General features: G+C 37.4%; 2 protein-coding genes across 2 annotated transcripts in view; both read left to right on the forward strand.

Moving 5' to 3' along the window:
• Positions 1–17,013, forward strand: part of rps21 (ribosomal protein S21) — a 324,604-nt gene that overhangs the window by 247,269 nt on the left and 60,322 nt on the right. The window lies entirely within an intron of this gene.
• LOC137185092 (cryptochrome-1-like) overlaps positions 1–17,013 on the forward strand; it is a 39,002-nt gene that overhangs the window by 4,222 nt on the left and 17,767 nt on the right. Inside the window, exons 2-4 of the mRNA XM_067593337.1 lie at positions 857–1,020; positions 15,555–15,663; positions 15,863–16,005. Coding sequence (XP_067449438.1) covers positions 863–1,020; positions 15,555–15,663; positions 15,863–16,005 — 410 coding nt within the window. The 5' untranslated portion in view covers positions 857–862. The remainder of the gene's footprint in view (positions 1–856; positions 1,021–15,554; positions 15,664–15,862; positions 16,006–17,013) is intronic.

A 17,013-nucleotide genomic window follows, 5' to 3' on the forward strand; every position in this document is an offset into this window, starting at 1 on the left:
TTTGTACATCACGAAATAAATAGATATTATGATATAAAATCAAATATACTGTTTAATCGGTAATGAAAATAATAGTTAGTTGCAACCCCAACTTGATGATATTCATGACCAATATTAAGTTCTGGAATGATTCATCGATTCATTGATTCGCTAAGAAACAGAAAATGATCAACAACAGTTTTGATAATTGATTAATTAGGAGCGGAGTGATATGGTTAAACTATTGTCTTGACTAATTGTTTTGTATATGAAATGGATGGAAAATAGTGGGAAAATGTCCATTATAGTTTCTCAGAGTCAAAGTTGACACCCTCATATGTCTTGATTTGTCCAAACAAATGTCTAAAACAAGCTAATGTGAAGCAATTTTGCTTAAAAAATGATGATTTAGTTGTCAAAATAGTTGATGATAAATGTTATGTCGATCGACTAATGGTTGCAGCTCTAAATAATGTCTCTTTGTGATGATTTGGCTGCTCTAGTTTGGAAGTTGAGTGTCATTTTAGCTACTTTTGGTGTGATTCAATAGCCTTATATGCATAGAAATGTCTCTGCTGCCAATAGAAAGCAGAAAACTCTTTGCCCGCAGTGGAGTGATGGTGTTCTTGTTCTATTCTTGGCTCGTCCCACGCTGTTGGCAACTGTTACCGGTCGGATGTTTCCGTTATCTCCCATACGGGGACATTCAGTTTCGTACTGAGTGAAGTGTTTATAAAAAAATAAAACAAGTTGCTGACAGCTTCATGTTCAGTTCCGTACATACAGAACTGTCTTTTTTCCATTCAGTCATTTCCCAGCCCTTCACTGTTTGTTTAGTCCAATCCAGTGATTCTTCTTCTGCACTTTCCTCTGTCAGAATAAGATGGCCCCAAATTCCATCCACTGGTTCCGGAAGGGTCTCCGTCTCCATGACAACCCAGCACTACGGGAGGCGGTCCGGGGGGCGGGCACGGTGCGTTGTGTTTACTTCCTGGACCCGTGGTTCGCGGGCTCCTCCAACGTCGGTGTCAACAGGTGGAGGTAAGATGCGTTTTGTTTTGTTTTTTATGTCGTATCTGTTCATTAGAAGGTTTTCTCTGGGGAAACTTTGCTTGTGTTGCGATGTCATATATGATCATATCATGTTATGATCTTACAAAATTCTGTCGTCTGAATTTGTGGTTTCCAACCTGTGGGTCAGGACCCCCACAGGATGAACTTGAGGGTTTGCAAGATGATTAAGAGGATAGAAAAGCAGGAAAAACTCTTCTGCTATACAAAATTAGGTTCATTTTTTGAGACTTTCCTCTTATTTTTTCTCTCATGAATTAACCGAAATTCCCTAGAATTCCTTCAAATAAGGAAAAGACATAAAAACAAAAAAAAGAAAAACCCCACTGATTAGTCATCAGAGATATGCAAACAGTGATGAAACATTACCTCATTTTAAAGGATCACCAGCCAAAAAAATTGGAAACTACTGACCTAAATAAATGACTTCAAGCAAATCATAATACAAAACTAATCTGATTGGACTGGGTTGGATGTGGAAAGTTGAAATTGTGAATTAGATTAAGTTAACACAGACCTGCCAACTCTGGGAAAATATTTAACATTAACAACGTTAGCTTAGCGTTATGTAATATGCAAGCTAGTTTGCTTGTTCACCAGGCATTTAAGTTGGCAAAGTGATGTTAAATTATATCGTCTGTGTGTCGCAGATTGTTAACGTGACTTTTCATAGCAATGTATTCATAATTATTATTATTGCAGCCAAACATGTAACTGTAATGAGAGGAGCAGATCATGGCACGATGGAGAAAACATTGAGTTCACGTGCCGCAGAATAACGTCACCTAGAAAGGTCGTACTAGGTCATCATTAAGACAAATGGACACAAATGGATAACTTAGTGTTGGCATCTACATATGTTTTTTTTAAACAATCAAGAATTTTCATATCAGTGCATCTCTCACATTTTAGTCTATTTGACTGCTGCATGTATGCAAATGATGTACTGTTATGCATATGTTTGCAAATTACGTACAATAATTAATTATGGGAACAGCAGTGATTTGTAACCAGGTCGCTGAAGTCGTACTCAGGGTTGACAGGTCTGCATTCATCATATCATGACAAAAATAGGTTTTACTTATATTTTGGTATTGATTGAAGTCATATGACTCAACTTTATAATTGAGAGCTATTGATACAGACATAACATATATATGCATACTTATATTTATATGCTTATATACTAATATGGATGTTTTATATACAAAAAAGTAGCAACAAGTCAAAATCATCTTGGCTGTTTTTTTTTAAAGAGTTAATTTCCTGCAGAAAAAAGAATAAGCATTGTAAACACCGTCTGTACTGAACACCTTCATCATAAGAAAAGTTAATTTGCGTTATACTTAATGTGTCTGATTCATTGGAAACAAACAAAAATCTGTCAACAGATGTTGCTTCACAATATCTCCCAGGCTCTTTTAGTCTTTTTTAAAAACCCTTTTACATTTATGGGAGTAAAGTCAAATTATAAGCTTTGAATTACACATATTTTTTACTCCTTTTGTACAAAAAGGATGATAGTCAGTCACAGTAGAACTGCTGGAAGCTTTGACAGCGGGGGCAGTGGTGGCCTGCACAGTGGCCAGTAGATGAGACTGTGGTTGTACTGGGCAGCTTCCAGGTGTATAATCTGTGTGATCAGGGCATTCCTGCAATATAAGAGGCTTCCTCTTAGTGAAACTTCCCTGAATAAATAAAGGTTTAAAAAAAAAAAAAAAGGGAATCACAGAGCTGCAGTGCTTCAACACACAACATGATGTCAGCATTTCTCTGCTTTTGAAGCTTTATTTGTTGTCTGTTAGGCTTTTAGATTTTTAAAAAGCTAGGTTAGTTTATGGTGGAAGGATACTTTTTCTCATTGTCTGGTAAACATTTGGAGGTTTTTTACTTTTGTCTTGTGTATCTACATGAGAAGTCACAATTTTGAGAATGGAAAACCATCTTTAAGACTTCTGTTTGGCGATTAGGTGTAATTTTTTTTTTTTTTCAAAAGATTTGTCCAAAAAAAGATCCCTTTCTTAATTTAAGTGGATTTAAAAAGACAAAATAAATAAGTCTGTACAGCGTTGACCTGGATTGACTCACTCAGCTGGTTTCACAACCACAGGGTGCCCTTTTGTTTTAGTCTCTGCTCACATAATCCCCATTAAAGAGGTCAGCCGGCACGTCGCTGGACAGGGAGGCCGCCTTCTCTAAACGAAGCTTCCAAAGCTTGACCCCTTGTTGAGGAAATGTGTGTGTGTGTGTGTGTGTGTGTGTGTGTGACTTCACGTGAGTCTGTTTGTAAATCGTCATATCTACTCTGCAGGGAGGAGAATCGATATATCACTCTAGTGTTCATTGCTCACTGGTCCTTTTTTTGCTCTGAAGTGTGCTATTTGTAGTCCCTGCACAAGAATAGTCAATATTGAAGTCAGTGACCCAGTGATATCCAGCTGATTAGGATACTAAAAATGTAAACAGATCAGTGGCGGCGGCGGCAGTGGTGGTGGCGTCCAGGCAGGAAGTGCACATTACTGACGCACATGCCTATTTGACACCCACAAATTCCAAAATATAATTTGTAGGTCACTGATGAAGCAAATACTCTTGTGTATTTTTGTCAATCTGGTTTAATGGTGAGTTAGTGACTTATCAGTTATTCTGTACAAGTGTCCTATCATTTTTTGCCAACATAATGGGGAATAACATGTTTAATGTGTTTTCCACTTCCTTTTTTCCCCTTAAATTTTCCCTTAAAGTAGTTAAAAAAAGAAAGAGGTTTTCCTCACTGCATGATATCACATATCTAGTCTGTACCTGCTTGTTCCGATGCTTCATTAAAGACTTACTGAGTGAAATAAAGCCTGATAAGTTTTAATACCTGTACCATCACGTTTAACACATTTCTCCGCACCTGCACATGACTATTTTGTGACTTTCTAAACCTTTTGGATCTTCAGAAGAGTTTAAAATGCAGCTCTTTGTGTTTGAACAATGCCTGCCTGAGTTTTTAATGGCATCACATGTGGATACAAGTGTCTCTCAAGGCAATTTCAAGTGCTTCGGTAGCCACTACTGCTCCCGTTAATCATGAGTCTCGGGCTGTGAAAGATGGCATTTAGTTTTGGGAATTTGAGACGTTTATGTTGGTAAAGCTGTGGGTCTGATAACTTTCTCAGCTGAGAAGAAAAGTATTCATCCCATTTCACATTTTTGATTGAAGTAGGCAGGAAATAACAGAATGTGGTCCATTTATCTGGGCTAAGACAGTGACGTACAACAAACGCACTGCTATCAGACTCAAGGCTTTTTTTTTTTCATCTGCAGAAGCTAAAAAGCGGCGTCATGGGTCACAAGACGAACCAATGTGGTTAAATTATACAAATCAAACAGAATTGAGGTCACTGATCTCTGCACACAGACGTGTTTTATTTTGTGTTACCTCTCACTGTCCCATATATAGAGACACACAGAGCAAATTGAGGTAGATCAAACCAATGCCTACAGCACTAAATAGCCAGCATACGCTCAGACAGCGGCACTAAAACCTGTCCAGCTGCCTTGATGCCTGCAGGTCTGTGAATGGCAGACTATCAGCCAATTAGCACAGTTATTTTTACCTTTTTTTTAAACTGGGATTTAAAATGCCCTCGTAGGTCTGTTGTACTGTGATTAAAATGATCATCCCATGTTATGAATGGGGAAACTCAGGAAACAAACTGATGAATGAATGACCATATTTATGTTTTCCACCTGACAGACTGTAAGAATTAGGTAAATTAGACCAATAGAGGATTAGAAAGCAATTACCTCTTCTAAGATGTAATCTTTGCATACATTGCCGTATTTTCCCCATTTTCGGCTGCAACCGACAGCTAGTTTAGAGTGTAGGTCAATGTCTCCAGTAAATGTAAACGACTTAAAGCATTATAATAATTATAATGACTCTAAGAGCCTGACCACTGCATCATTTGAGTTAAATTCAGGTGGTGGACTAGATGTTTTTCATGCCAGAAATTAAATCCTCACTGAATTAAACAGCGAGATGTTGCAGGTTTATCATGAACGACATTATTTTTACAGGCATATTTTATATGTAGGTTAATAATACAGATTTAATGAGTTATGTTCCAAGAATTTGTCTTCTTATTTATTGTCTTTTTATGCTTTTCTTGACCCATTTCCTCAGTGTTTTTGAAGCATCTTATGTAAAGGTCAGACATGATTTAAAATGTCAGGGGTCATGTTGGATAAAAGTGTGCTGAAATGGGAGCGAGCTCTCCCAAATTGCAGTCTACTCACAAGACTGTAAAACAAAGTCTATTATTATTGATCATCTTTATTGATACTGAAGTAAGACAAAAATACCTGAACTTGCTATAGTGATGTTTCTTCATCCCACTGTCACAATTAAACTTCCTGTTTAAAGGAAGTAGGGACCTTGATTTAATTTAGGACGTATCCTCAGTTTGTTTCAACCTATTTTCCACTTCTGAAAACTTATCAGCCCATATAGAAGATAATATTACTGTAGCTCATTACCTGCTCTGTGCTTAAACTGTCTATTTTCCCTTGATTTTCTTTTACTGGTGGCAGTGTGTAACCAAAAATTTCTTCATTTTCAGGCCATGTAGTCAGCTCTTTTCTGACCAAAATTCACCTAAGATTTTAACAAATCAAAAGATAAGATGTCAACTTGTTAAATGGAAACGGAGCAGGTGGACCGTACACATCAAGAACTGAAGGATTCAGGAGTGCAGGCAATGCGAAACGGAACAGATGATCCAACATAGACTGAACTGAATAACAGAACTTAAATACAAACTGAACTAACAAGGGAATAGGGAACAGGTGACTAGATGGGAACACAGGCAAGGAGCTGATTGGCTGGGGGAAACACAGCTAGACAGGACAGTGACAAGATCTTGACAACAAGGGATTTTTGTCACAGTCACATTATTTTCCTTGAATATCAGGATAGTTTTAATGATGGAGAGCCAGAGCCACAATGAGCAGACAACAGATGGAAGAAGTATTTCCACCATGGTCATGTAAAACCTTTAGAGTACAAGATAAAGGGATTGAACGTCGGTGCAAAAACCAATGAAAGTAAGGATAATCAATTGTTTTTCTGTCTATGGGGAAATGTGAGAAAGAGATGTAGGTTAGTGTGCCAGTGCATGAAACTTGAGCGGTTATGTGATCGTGACCTACTTGTGGTGAGGCTTTCCTGTGTGGCCTGTTAGCCAGCGGATACAAGCTGCAAAACACTGGAGGTCCAGGCAAAGATGAATGAGGGAACATGGTACAGTACGTCCATCTGAAAATAAAATCAGTATCTGCTAAAATACGCAAGATCTGAGTTAACACGTCATAAGATTTTTTTCTCCACCAGTGATGAAGGTTACTTTCTGTCCTGAGCTTGAAATGTACCACAACATGTTTTCTGCAGTCAGCAAGAGAAGATCAAGGCCAAGAGTTTTAGTTAGTCCTCAGACTGATCTCAGACTCTTGATCTGTACACTCTGTTCTTTTTTTTTTGTTGAATGTGTGTAAATGTTGAGCTTTTGCTCTTGTAAACTGTATTTATTACACCGCACTGTCGGTGAAATAACTGCAAAAGAATGCAGAAAACTGATGTTACTTCTTATTTCTGCACAGTGCTAAAAAACATCGAGCTCTAAAACTACTTTACCCTAAATTTTGTGCAATAAATGTTTTCTGACACTATGAATTGTAAAGGAATAGGTTTTTTTTCCATTTGCTTTGTATATAAATAGTTTTAACTCTACTGAACTGCAGAAAAATGGTTTAATTAGTTAAATTTTATAAGGTTTTAGTTTAATTTATTTAAAAATGAAAGCCAGATTTCATCTCCATACCACAACTTAATTAGGTCTAACATTAGTTTCCTAAATATTATTTAGCTTGATGTGCTAGAACTCAACAAGTTGTGGATAGACTGAAGTGCAAGATTTTAGTGGTCTGTAGTGGTTTGATTAAATTATGGAGCAGTGACAAATACATCAAGGGAAGCATATAATATATGTGAATAATACGCAGCCTCTTCTGTTTGATGTAGAATAGCACTGACACGGTTTCCACTTCAGAGGCCAAAGTACAGGATGTTTGGTTATGAAAGGGGTGTTATTGTTTCTGACTGTAACATTAACAAAAGACTGCTCTCATCAGCCAAATATATACAAGAATATTTATTTCTAGGACTGCAATTAATAATAAGAAACTGTTTGATATGTTAAGTGTCACAATAGAGACAAAGACATCAATCATCAAAACGACTTCCAGTAAAATCTCTCTATCTGAATCATTTTGTCTATAAAATGTCAGAAAATTGTGAAAAATGACCATTAATGTTTCTTAGAGCTCATGATGTCTGATCAAGATATTCAATTCACCATCATTTATGACAAGAAATCTTCAAAACAATCACATTTGAGAAGCTGCAACCAAAAAAAAAGACTAATTGGCTAATCGATTAATAGACTGATCGTTGCAGCTCTAAATGTAACGATCGGATGATGTTTACAAAGATGCGGTTATGCAACTAATCAATAAATTGACTGATTGTTTCAACTGCATTTATTTCTGACCGATCTATTTAGCAGATGATTTTAGTAACTCGGTACATGTTGTAGTGACGACAACAAACTTAATTACTCACTTAACGTAGGTGGATTGAGGAATGTTCTTCACGCAAATCCACTTAAAGTAAAGAATGTCAAAAATTGTTTTTCTTTGGGTGATGTTCCCATTTATTGCAACAAGTTGAATATTTACAAAAACAGTACTTATGAAATCTTGTTTGAGATAAAACTGAATTAAGATAAGAACCACATGCTCCCTGCCACCTACAGCTCATAATGAGTTCATGTTCGTTTAAAACACACTTAAACATTGAAATTCAAAAGGCTCCTACACATGTGATTGATAATACACTTATTATAGAAGTAGAAAGAGGCAAAACTTAATATGATAATTAACAGGAACCACTTTCAATATATTAAAGGGGAGTTGAATTCAAAAGTAGCTGCAGCCACATAAAAAAAACCATGGAACCAAACATGGACATTTAAGGAAATTGGTTCTGAGTTTATTCCTGCTTCTTGCTGTGAAGATTACTCATTCTGTTTTATTTCTCCAGACAGTTTCATAGTTCACACAAGTCTCTTAAATTGGCCACCGAGTAACCGAATGAAAGAAAAATATCCTCTATTCATTCATTTTCTTTACCCACATTTTCCAGCTGGCCTAGAATTTCAGACTGGCACACTTCTTTCAGTTTAAAAGGAAAATAAATGTGCCCTCAGATGCTCCTTTTTTAGATAGATATCAACACTCAGCACATTCTTAAAATGATTTTGTATTTTCACCACTGCTCTGGGTCACACAGCTGCTAGATGGCATATGTCATTCAAACTTAACTATATGTTGTTTTTGGTCATTTTTCTCGGGAAGACACTTTCTTCTACATACTTGTTCACTGTTGTCGGTGTGTTTTTCCTTTGCTTGTTATAAAAGGTTCAGTAGGTCATTGGAGTTTATTCGCAAAAATGTTCCTGTTAAAAAGCAAAATAACACATTAGCTGACTTTGGAAACGTTTTCATTGCAGAAAATCTTTAAAACATATTTTCTGAAAGGTTTATTGGTTCATATTCACACTCTAACTGCCCAGTTATTCTCTCACTTCTCCCACTGAGAAAAAGAGAGAGAGAGAGAGTGTGTGTGTGTGTGTGTGTGCGTGCGTGCACAGCCAGGAATGAGGTTACTAGGCTAAGGGATTGTGTTGTGGTGTGGTCGAAGCAGTGTGTGTCTGTTATGACAGATGTAGGCCAGAACAGTTATATAAGGACTGATGTATGACGCAGCAGCCAACACAAACGCACACTCACACACACAAATACACACAAAACGGCAGCCAGGAACATCAATAGGAAATGGCTAACCTGGCAACACACAAACACAAACCCAGAAGAACAATCACAGACACACAAATGTGGAAGCACGCACTAATGCTCACGCGTGTGCACATTAGCACACACACACACACGCATACTCCTAATTTGTGTGCATGTACCACACACATGAGCTAATGCTTCTATGCGCGCACACACACACAAAAAAAAGGCTTGCATGAGTGCACGTGGGCATACATGCTTATCCACTACACGTGTGAGCTCATGTGCATGCTCACATGCACACACACACACACACACACACAAACATAACAGCTAATAGCATTTTACTGAAAATGATTTGCTGAACACTGCTGAACCAGTGTTATTGTTTCTAAAGCAAATTTTGTCCACTGAGGTAAAAGGAGGGCAGATAAAAAAATGTGAGAGAGAGAAATAAGATACATATCACGATGATTAGATTATGGTTTGCGTAGTTGCTTAGCTTCACTTATGAAGACTTAATGTTATCATTGTTGTGACAAATGGCTTTTAAGGATGGTTTTATGAGTCATGTCTGTGCGTCCTGTGTTGCTTTAGGTGTTGACTGTGTTTCTATGTAAACATGCAGCGGTGTAACCACAAAACCATTTTTTGTGAGATCACAATGTAACAGAAGTCTGCCTCAGCATGAAATGAATCAACAGTCTGTGATAGTGTTGCAACCTGTCCTAAAAAGCAAAGGTATTTGAGCAATAGAGCCAGATTTCCAGTGTTTTTTTCCCCACAGGTTTCAAAATTTTTGCAGAAATAAAGGTCAGTGGTTCACATAAGCTAAAAAACATTTCATACTTGGTTTTTTGGCAGGAAAGAATCCCTTTTAAATATGTCAGTTTTGAGTTCTCAAGCTGTTAAATCTTATAAATGTGCACATATTTCACGTCGTGCATGCTGCAGACCTTATTTTCTTCAAATCAAAAGCCTAATTTGAAATTTGTGTTGAAATTCAGGTGAAAGACCAACACAGATGGTCAGTCGTAGAAGCTGCCACACAAGTTTCATAACTCTGTCTGGCTCATACATAAGCGGTCACATGCCTTAACTGTGTGCAACCTTGCTGCCCAGCTCTGCCCTTCTGCGTGCGGATTGGGAGCAAATGAAGCTTTGCCTGCCAGTGAGTCCTCTTCTGGTTTAATGATCAGGCCAACGAGGTCAGACAGGAGGGAACAGAACTGAGCAGAACATCGTCTGGCTGCCTGGATGTCTGCGAGGCCACCTGATTCTGCTAATGATCAGTACTGTAGGTCAGACACAACAGACTGAAACACAGTCTAGACTGCCAGTGCTCAACAGTTTGACCTCTGGTAATGAAGTGATGCGGCCATGTTTGTTGGCCGAACATGAAAAATGAACTGAGAGAAACCAAACATGATTATTAGCTTGCTATAAGTTCTTATGTCAGTTGTACAAAAAAAGTACAAAAAAAATTTAGATCTTTTTACCGCAATGTAAAATTAGTCAAAACATACTATACTATATTATACTATGCTATACTATACTATGCTATATTATACTATGCTATACTATATTATACTATGCTATACTATACTATACTATACTATATTATATTATATTATACTATACTATACTATACTATATTATACTATGCTATACTATGCTATACTGTGCTATGCTATACTATACTATGCTATACTATATTATACTATATTATACCATGCTATACTATATTATACTATACTATATTATACTATACTATACTATATTATACTATGCTATACTATATTATACTATGCTATGCTATGTTATACTATATTATACTATGCTATACTATACTATACTACAGTAGTATTATCAGCAAAATGTATTTAGGCACTCTAAGCAAAAGTATCCTATTTCTTCCTTCTTCTTTTTTATAAAAATACATAATTTTCCATCCATATCATCATAAAAATTATGATTACGCTGTGTATGAGTGTTACTATTTTATCTAGATCATGGTGAATTGTTCCTATCTGCAACTCTGCAACATCAGCAGACTCATCAGCTAAAGTTAAAGGAAGTTCAGCATTATATTTGTAAAGAGGAAGATGTAGAAATAAAAATTCGTGGAAGACAGGGTGAGACATGTCATCTGGGAGTCAGTTGGGCAAGATGGCGCTTGGACAGGAGAAGTGAAAACAGACATGACATTATCTATAAGGCTGTATTTGCTAGATTAAGAAAAGAACTGTAACGTCCAGTTAAGGTGTATAAAACCCTGTTATAAGCGCTCCACTGGGAGCCTTTTTCTTTGTAACGTCATCCTGTGTGTTGCATTATGAAACGCTCCTTCTTTTACAAGTTCTGTGAAATTTTGGTACTTCGGCTCCGGTCTCTATTGTTTAATGGTCATTACGAAGAAATTCTTTAACACATATCTCAAACTAATGGAACACTTGTGACATCAAATTGTATAAAACATTTAAAATAAAACAAATTAAAGAGTGGCAAACACAAATATTAAAATGCAATACAGCAGGGTAGAATAACAATAAAAATTAAAATTAAATCAAATTTAAATGATTAAAAGCTTTTGATAAGATTTAATAAAAGCAAGATGAAAGAGGTGAGTCTTAAAATGTCTTTTATTTTTTAGTGCTGTAGAGCTCAATGACATGAGGCTGGCAATATACAACAACAGACAGTCAACACTTTAGTATGAAGGTGCCAAACTTTTCAGAACTTTTTTTTTTTTTTAAAACCAGTAATAAAATTTTTAAATCACCTAAAAGAAAAAATGAGTCAATGCAAAGATGCTCAAATGGGTGGCATGTGCTTTCTTTTACTTGTTTTTGTTAAAACTCTTAAATCAGTGAGCTGCATTTTAATCTAAAGTCTGTTCACAGAGATGTACATAATTAACTTAACAGCACTTAATGAGGTTTAATGCTTCACTGTCTTGTTCTCCTTTGATACTGCTGCACATCTTCCACATGTTCTACTTCTTACTGTTCTGCACTTATTGTACTCTGATCCTGGAGGGATTACATTTTATAGGTCAAAACCTAGTATATAGCTGGACTGTGTATGAAATGCTAGACATTCAGTCAGTCAGGCACAGATTTTCACATGTATAGGTCTGGCCCTTGTGTTCCAGCCAAAAAATGGCATTATTCTACTGAGCTTGAATCTGTGGTAACCATGGTAATAAATCCACTGTAATTAATTAACAGCTGATGTCTTCTGCCAAAGTGCAGTTGAAATAACATCAGTACTTCAAAGCAGAATAAAAAGTTTTATTTTTAAGTTTAACTGTTCAAGAGTTTAGCATGTTTGATTAAAGACTTGTGAAGTCAAAGTACTATGGGCCGCACACAATAACATAGTTTCAATTTTTGATCTTTTTAATTTCATTGTGATTGTGACTTTCAGTCTCATCTTGTCCACATTGTCATCATTCTGTTGTTGCTTATCTTGGAATTTTTAACAGCCACAAGAGAATAATGTAGCATCACAGTAGATGTTGAATCCACTGTTATCAGCCACATGTTATTAAGGTGTTTATTAATTGCATTACATTATAATCACATATACAGACTTTGACATTCTGACAGTATTAATAATTTAACGTTTTTGGGTAATACAAGTCTCCTTTTGCTGATTGTTTGGTTGTAGTAGGCCTTGGTCAAATAAAGTAAAACACCCTCAAGTGTAGATAGAACTCATTGCAAAGATCATCTTGGAGCCAATATAAAGAAGCTAAAACAGAAAACTGATATGACCATAATGTTTGGTTTCACTTAAAAGCCTAGCTGATTAATTTTAAATAAAGGTGAATTAAAGATGAGTTTGTTTAGAAGCTTAGAAAAGGTAATTTAAGTAGTCCAACCGGAAAAGTTACTGTCCTGGAACAACAAGGTGGATCTGATCTAAACAGCCGACATTAAAGAATCAGTCAAGATAAACCTAAATTCTTACACACAAGCACTGCATGGCTAGTGACAGAGATCAGGGATAACTGCTAGCATCATCTGTCAGCATCAGTAACCATTCTTTTAAAAAAAAAAAAAAAAAAAAAAAAAAAAATCTTGACCAGAAGCTGTGATTGGTCCATTTAGTTAGTTAGTTAGTCAGACTTTATTGTCCCCAGAGGGAGATTCTTTTTCACAGCACTGTACATTAAAGGGAAAATCAACATTACACTTTACACACATCACAATGACAGAAACACATGAAGTACAACACAACAGCACACAATAACGATGGGCAAAACAACATGAAAACAGTGAGTCATCTTCTCTAGGGTTGCTATGGCTGCAGGTACTAGGCTTTTGCGGAAGCAGAAAGCCTTCACCTCAGGGACCTGTATCTGCACGCAGAGGGCAGTACAGTGAACTGGCATTTGAGTGAGTACTTGATGTTCTGTGCTGTTGTATTTGCATTGCGTGTGATGGCCTTACAATGGACCTATTATCTTGGCAGCAGTGTTGGTTATGGTTGTGACTTTGATGTGGTTTGTGATAGAGAGCATGTTGAAGAAACAGGTGGAGCACTAGAGCAGGATAAGTTGAATAATACTTTGGTACAACAGTAGGAGGAGATTGGGGGGACGACAGCGTCCTTTGAGTTTGACTCCTTTTTTAAATGTCCTTTGTATGCTGATCAAAGCTGAGTTTATTGTCCAGTGTGAGTCCGAGATATTTAAAGCTGTCAACCATTTCAGCTGTTCCGATATTGATGAGGATGGGGTACCTAAGTGTGCAACAGTGTTATGATAGTCCAGAACAGAGTGGTTATCTTTGAGAAGAGCAAGAATGGCAATGTCGTCGGAGTATTTGAGGTAAGTGGTGCAGTCATTGGTGTACAGCATGTAGAGAAACAGGATCAGCACACAACCCTGCGGTGCTCTGGTGTTGGTGGTGAGTGCAGCTGATGTTGAGCCTACCCAAACAGCTTGCCGTCTGTCACTGAGGAAATTGTGCAGGAGAGGGATCAGATGGCAGGATTGTTGAGTCAGTGTAGCTTCTGGATCATCAGGTGCATTTTGATGGTCTTGAAAACAGAGCTGAAGCCTACAAAGAGGATCCTGGCTGACAGAGAGCGTGCCAGGGGAATCCAGGTGCTGCCCTTCTTGGCCCTGTAGGCAAATTGGAAGGGGTCCAGTTGTTGGTTGACAATTGGCAGGATGGTGTATAGGAGCAGATTCTCCAGGCACTTCATTATTATGGATGTGAGGATAATGGGGTGGTAATGATAGAGTTCTTTGGGTCAGGGTTTTTTTGGGTACTGGGATGATTGTTGCAGTTTTCTAGAGGGTGCGTATTGTGGCAAACCAGTAGGATTTGCAGAAGATTGAGCGAACAATTGGTGACAGTTTCTTGGCGTAGGTCTTGAGCACCCTTGCTGGGATGCCGTTAGGCCCCATACATCTTCCTCTGAGAAAGGGGCTGCCTCATTGGGGTCCAGCAAAGGGAGAGCTTTCAGCTCTTTGACACATTTGTCTGTGAAGTCCTGCATTACGATTTAGTCGTGAAAAGTTCTGTTTCAATTGATGTTGAGGGACTGTGTTTTGACTCACATCCAGTCGGGATTTTCACCATCTGGAACGCTTGTTTAGAACAGACGGAAGTTTGCGTCACAAATGGCCATCAGGAAACCGTTTAGAGGCAGAAACTCTACTTTAACCTTTTTAGTTTGTAGTGGGCAGAAGCCTCCTATCTGCACACATGTGCGCCCACATGCTTTCTTTTGTTATGAAGAGCATCCTCCTCCGGTGACTATTTCATATCCATATTCATTATGGTAATTTGAGCTGTTAGATTGTGGTCAATGGTAGTATGGTTCATTCAAAATGACAAAGATGATCGCAATCTGGCTCTGGAAAGACTATTTTATGCATTTTCAATTATTGGATGCATGCATCACTGACTGACGTGTTGTTGTTCTTATCAGCAAGTTGTCACTCATCAGCTTCCGAAGGACAAATATGATTGACTTGGTCCAAGCACATGTTCAGGATTTGTACTGATGTAAATGCTAATATACAGTAATTTACAATACAAACATCAAACACAAGACACAATTTTGGATATGTTTTATGTATTTATTTGGTCTTTTTCAGAGAAGAAGACACACAGAAAGAATTGTATTATTTTATTATTTTGTTCTGATGTATGTTGATCCATTAAAGCTTCAAACGTGTGTCTGACAGAGAGGGAAATCTGTTCTCACCGGGTTGCTGTATGCCTCATAAAGCCCAAAACACAAACACACACCGCAGGCAATTTTTGACAGACTATTCCAACAAAAACAAGTTGATGTCATTGTCAAAGCTTTCACAGTACGATATGACATCAAGCAGGGACTAAAATGTGAGACCCAGTAACACCAAACTAACAGCTGCAGAAGAAACAGAAGGATCTGAGGATAGAAATTCACTCTTTCATACATATTTTGTAAAGATGTAGAAAAAGGAAAAATAGATAAGAAATCTGATTTTCCTCCAGGATGCATAGTGAAACTCTGTCATTTCTTCAATTGTTACAAATCATAGTCAAATCATTTTTCAACTCTTTCTCTACCTCCTCTTTGTCGTCATTCATCAGGTTTCTCCTCCAGTGTTTGGAGGATCTAGACGCCAGCCTTCGGAAGCTCAACTCCCGCCTTTTTGTCATCAGGGGCCAACCAGCCAACGTGTTCCCACGGCTCTTTAAGGTCAGCATCGACAGAAAATTGACAGTTTTGATAATCTCATTCAAACAAAGTCAACCAATGCCAAAGAGGTGCTTGTTCAAGTGACTGAAACATTAGGATTTTCTGCTTTTTGTTGTTTTTATATAAGTAGTTTGAAGATGTCACCTTGGCTTGGAAATTTTAATCTCTCTGTCTCTCTCTCTCTCTCTCTCTCTCTCAGGAATGGAAGATCTCTCGACTGACCTTTGAATACGACTCAGAGCCTTTTGGGAAAGAGAGAGACGCTGCCATCAAGAAGCTGGCCATGGAGGCAGGCGTGGAGGTCATTGTCAAGATATCACACACCCTCTACGACCTGGACAAGTAAGAAAAAGACAAACAGCTGTAAAGACGTCAATGACGTTGGATTGTTGAGTAAACTGTCATGTAGCCAGATGATGGTCCAAGACCTCACGAGAACTCATATTTAAAGAGCATTAAAGAATCTTAACACAAGTGCTCAATATTATTTTCAATGCACATAATATTATCAACCAATAGGAGTATGAAGATACTTTTTATTTCTTGGATTTTCTTGGCAACTGCTGCACATCTTTATGTTCAACAGCTTTAGAAGGTATCCCTTGTATGCTTTTCCGAATGATCAAGCAGCTCTATACATCAAATATATTCCGCGTATCCAAATATCCATATTTGCATCCTCTTTTTCCTCATATCTCTTTGTAAAACAGCCAACCAGAAGATTACATCACAGCTGCCTTTTTAAAAACAATCAAACCATCTGTCTTTGCAGGCAGCACATGCTTTGCATCTCCAGCTCTTTTGTGTTCTATTGCTTCTGCTCTAAAAGGTTTTTTTCATAAGTTGGTTTACACTGTGGACATGAAACTCTGATATTAACCAAAAATAATCTTACAAAAGCCTGTTTTGGTGTCAAATGAAAAGTTAAACTGTACATAAAACCCAGCTTTGATAAGGAAGCAGTAGATTACGGCTTGACATGAGTCCAACTGCAGTCAGCAGCGCCATCTTGAGTCCATGTGGAGTAAGACAGGAACACAAAATCATTTACAGGTGTGTGTGTGTGTGTGTCAGATACAGGACAGCCATGATAGATGGCCATAAAAACAGTTTCTGTGTTTTTAATTTATTTGTATACATCTATTTTTAAGCTGATTTCCTTTTGATCAACTAATTTTAGGATTACCGATTGACCATTTGAAATGGATTTTGATCCATCAGAGCTTCATGGAAAGAAAACATGCTGTTGTCTTGGCAACAAGAATAGTGACAAAGTAATCTACTTTTTACCAAAAATACTGATCTTTATCTGTATCTTAATAACAGTTTCTAACATGAGAAAAACAGGGC

The sequence above is a fragment of the Thunnus thynnus genome, chromosome 6 (genome assembly GCF_963924715.1).
Source record: "Thunnus thynnus chromosome 6, fThuThy2.1, whole genome shotgun sequence".
Classification (NCBI taxonomy): domain Eukaryota; kingdom Metazoa; phylum Chordata; class Actinopteri; order Scombriformes; family Scombridae; genus Thunnus; species Thunnus thynnus.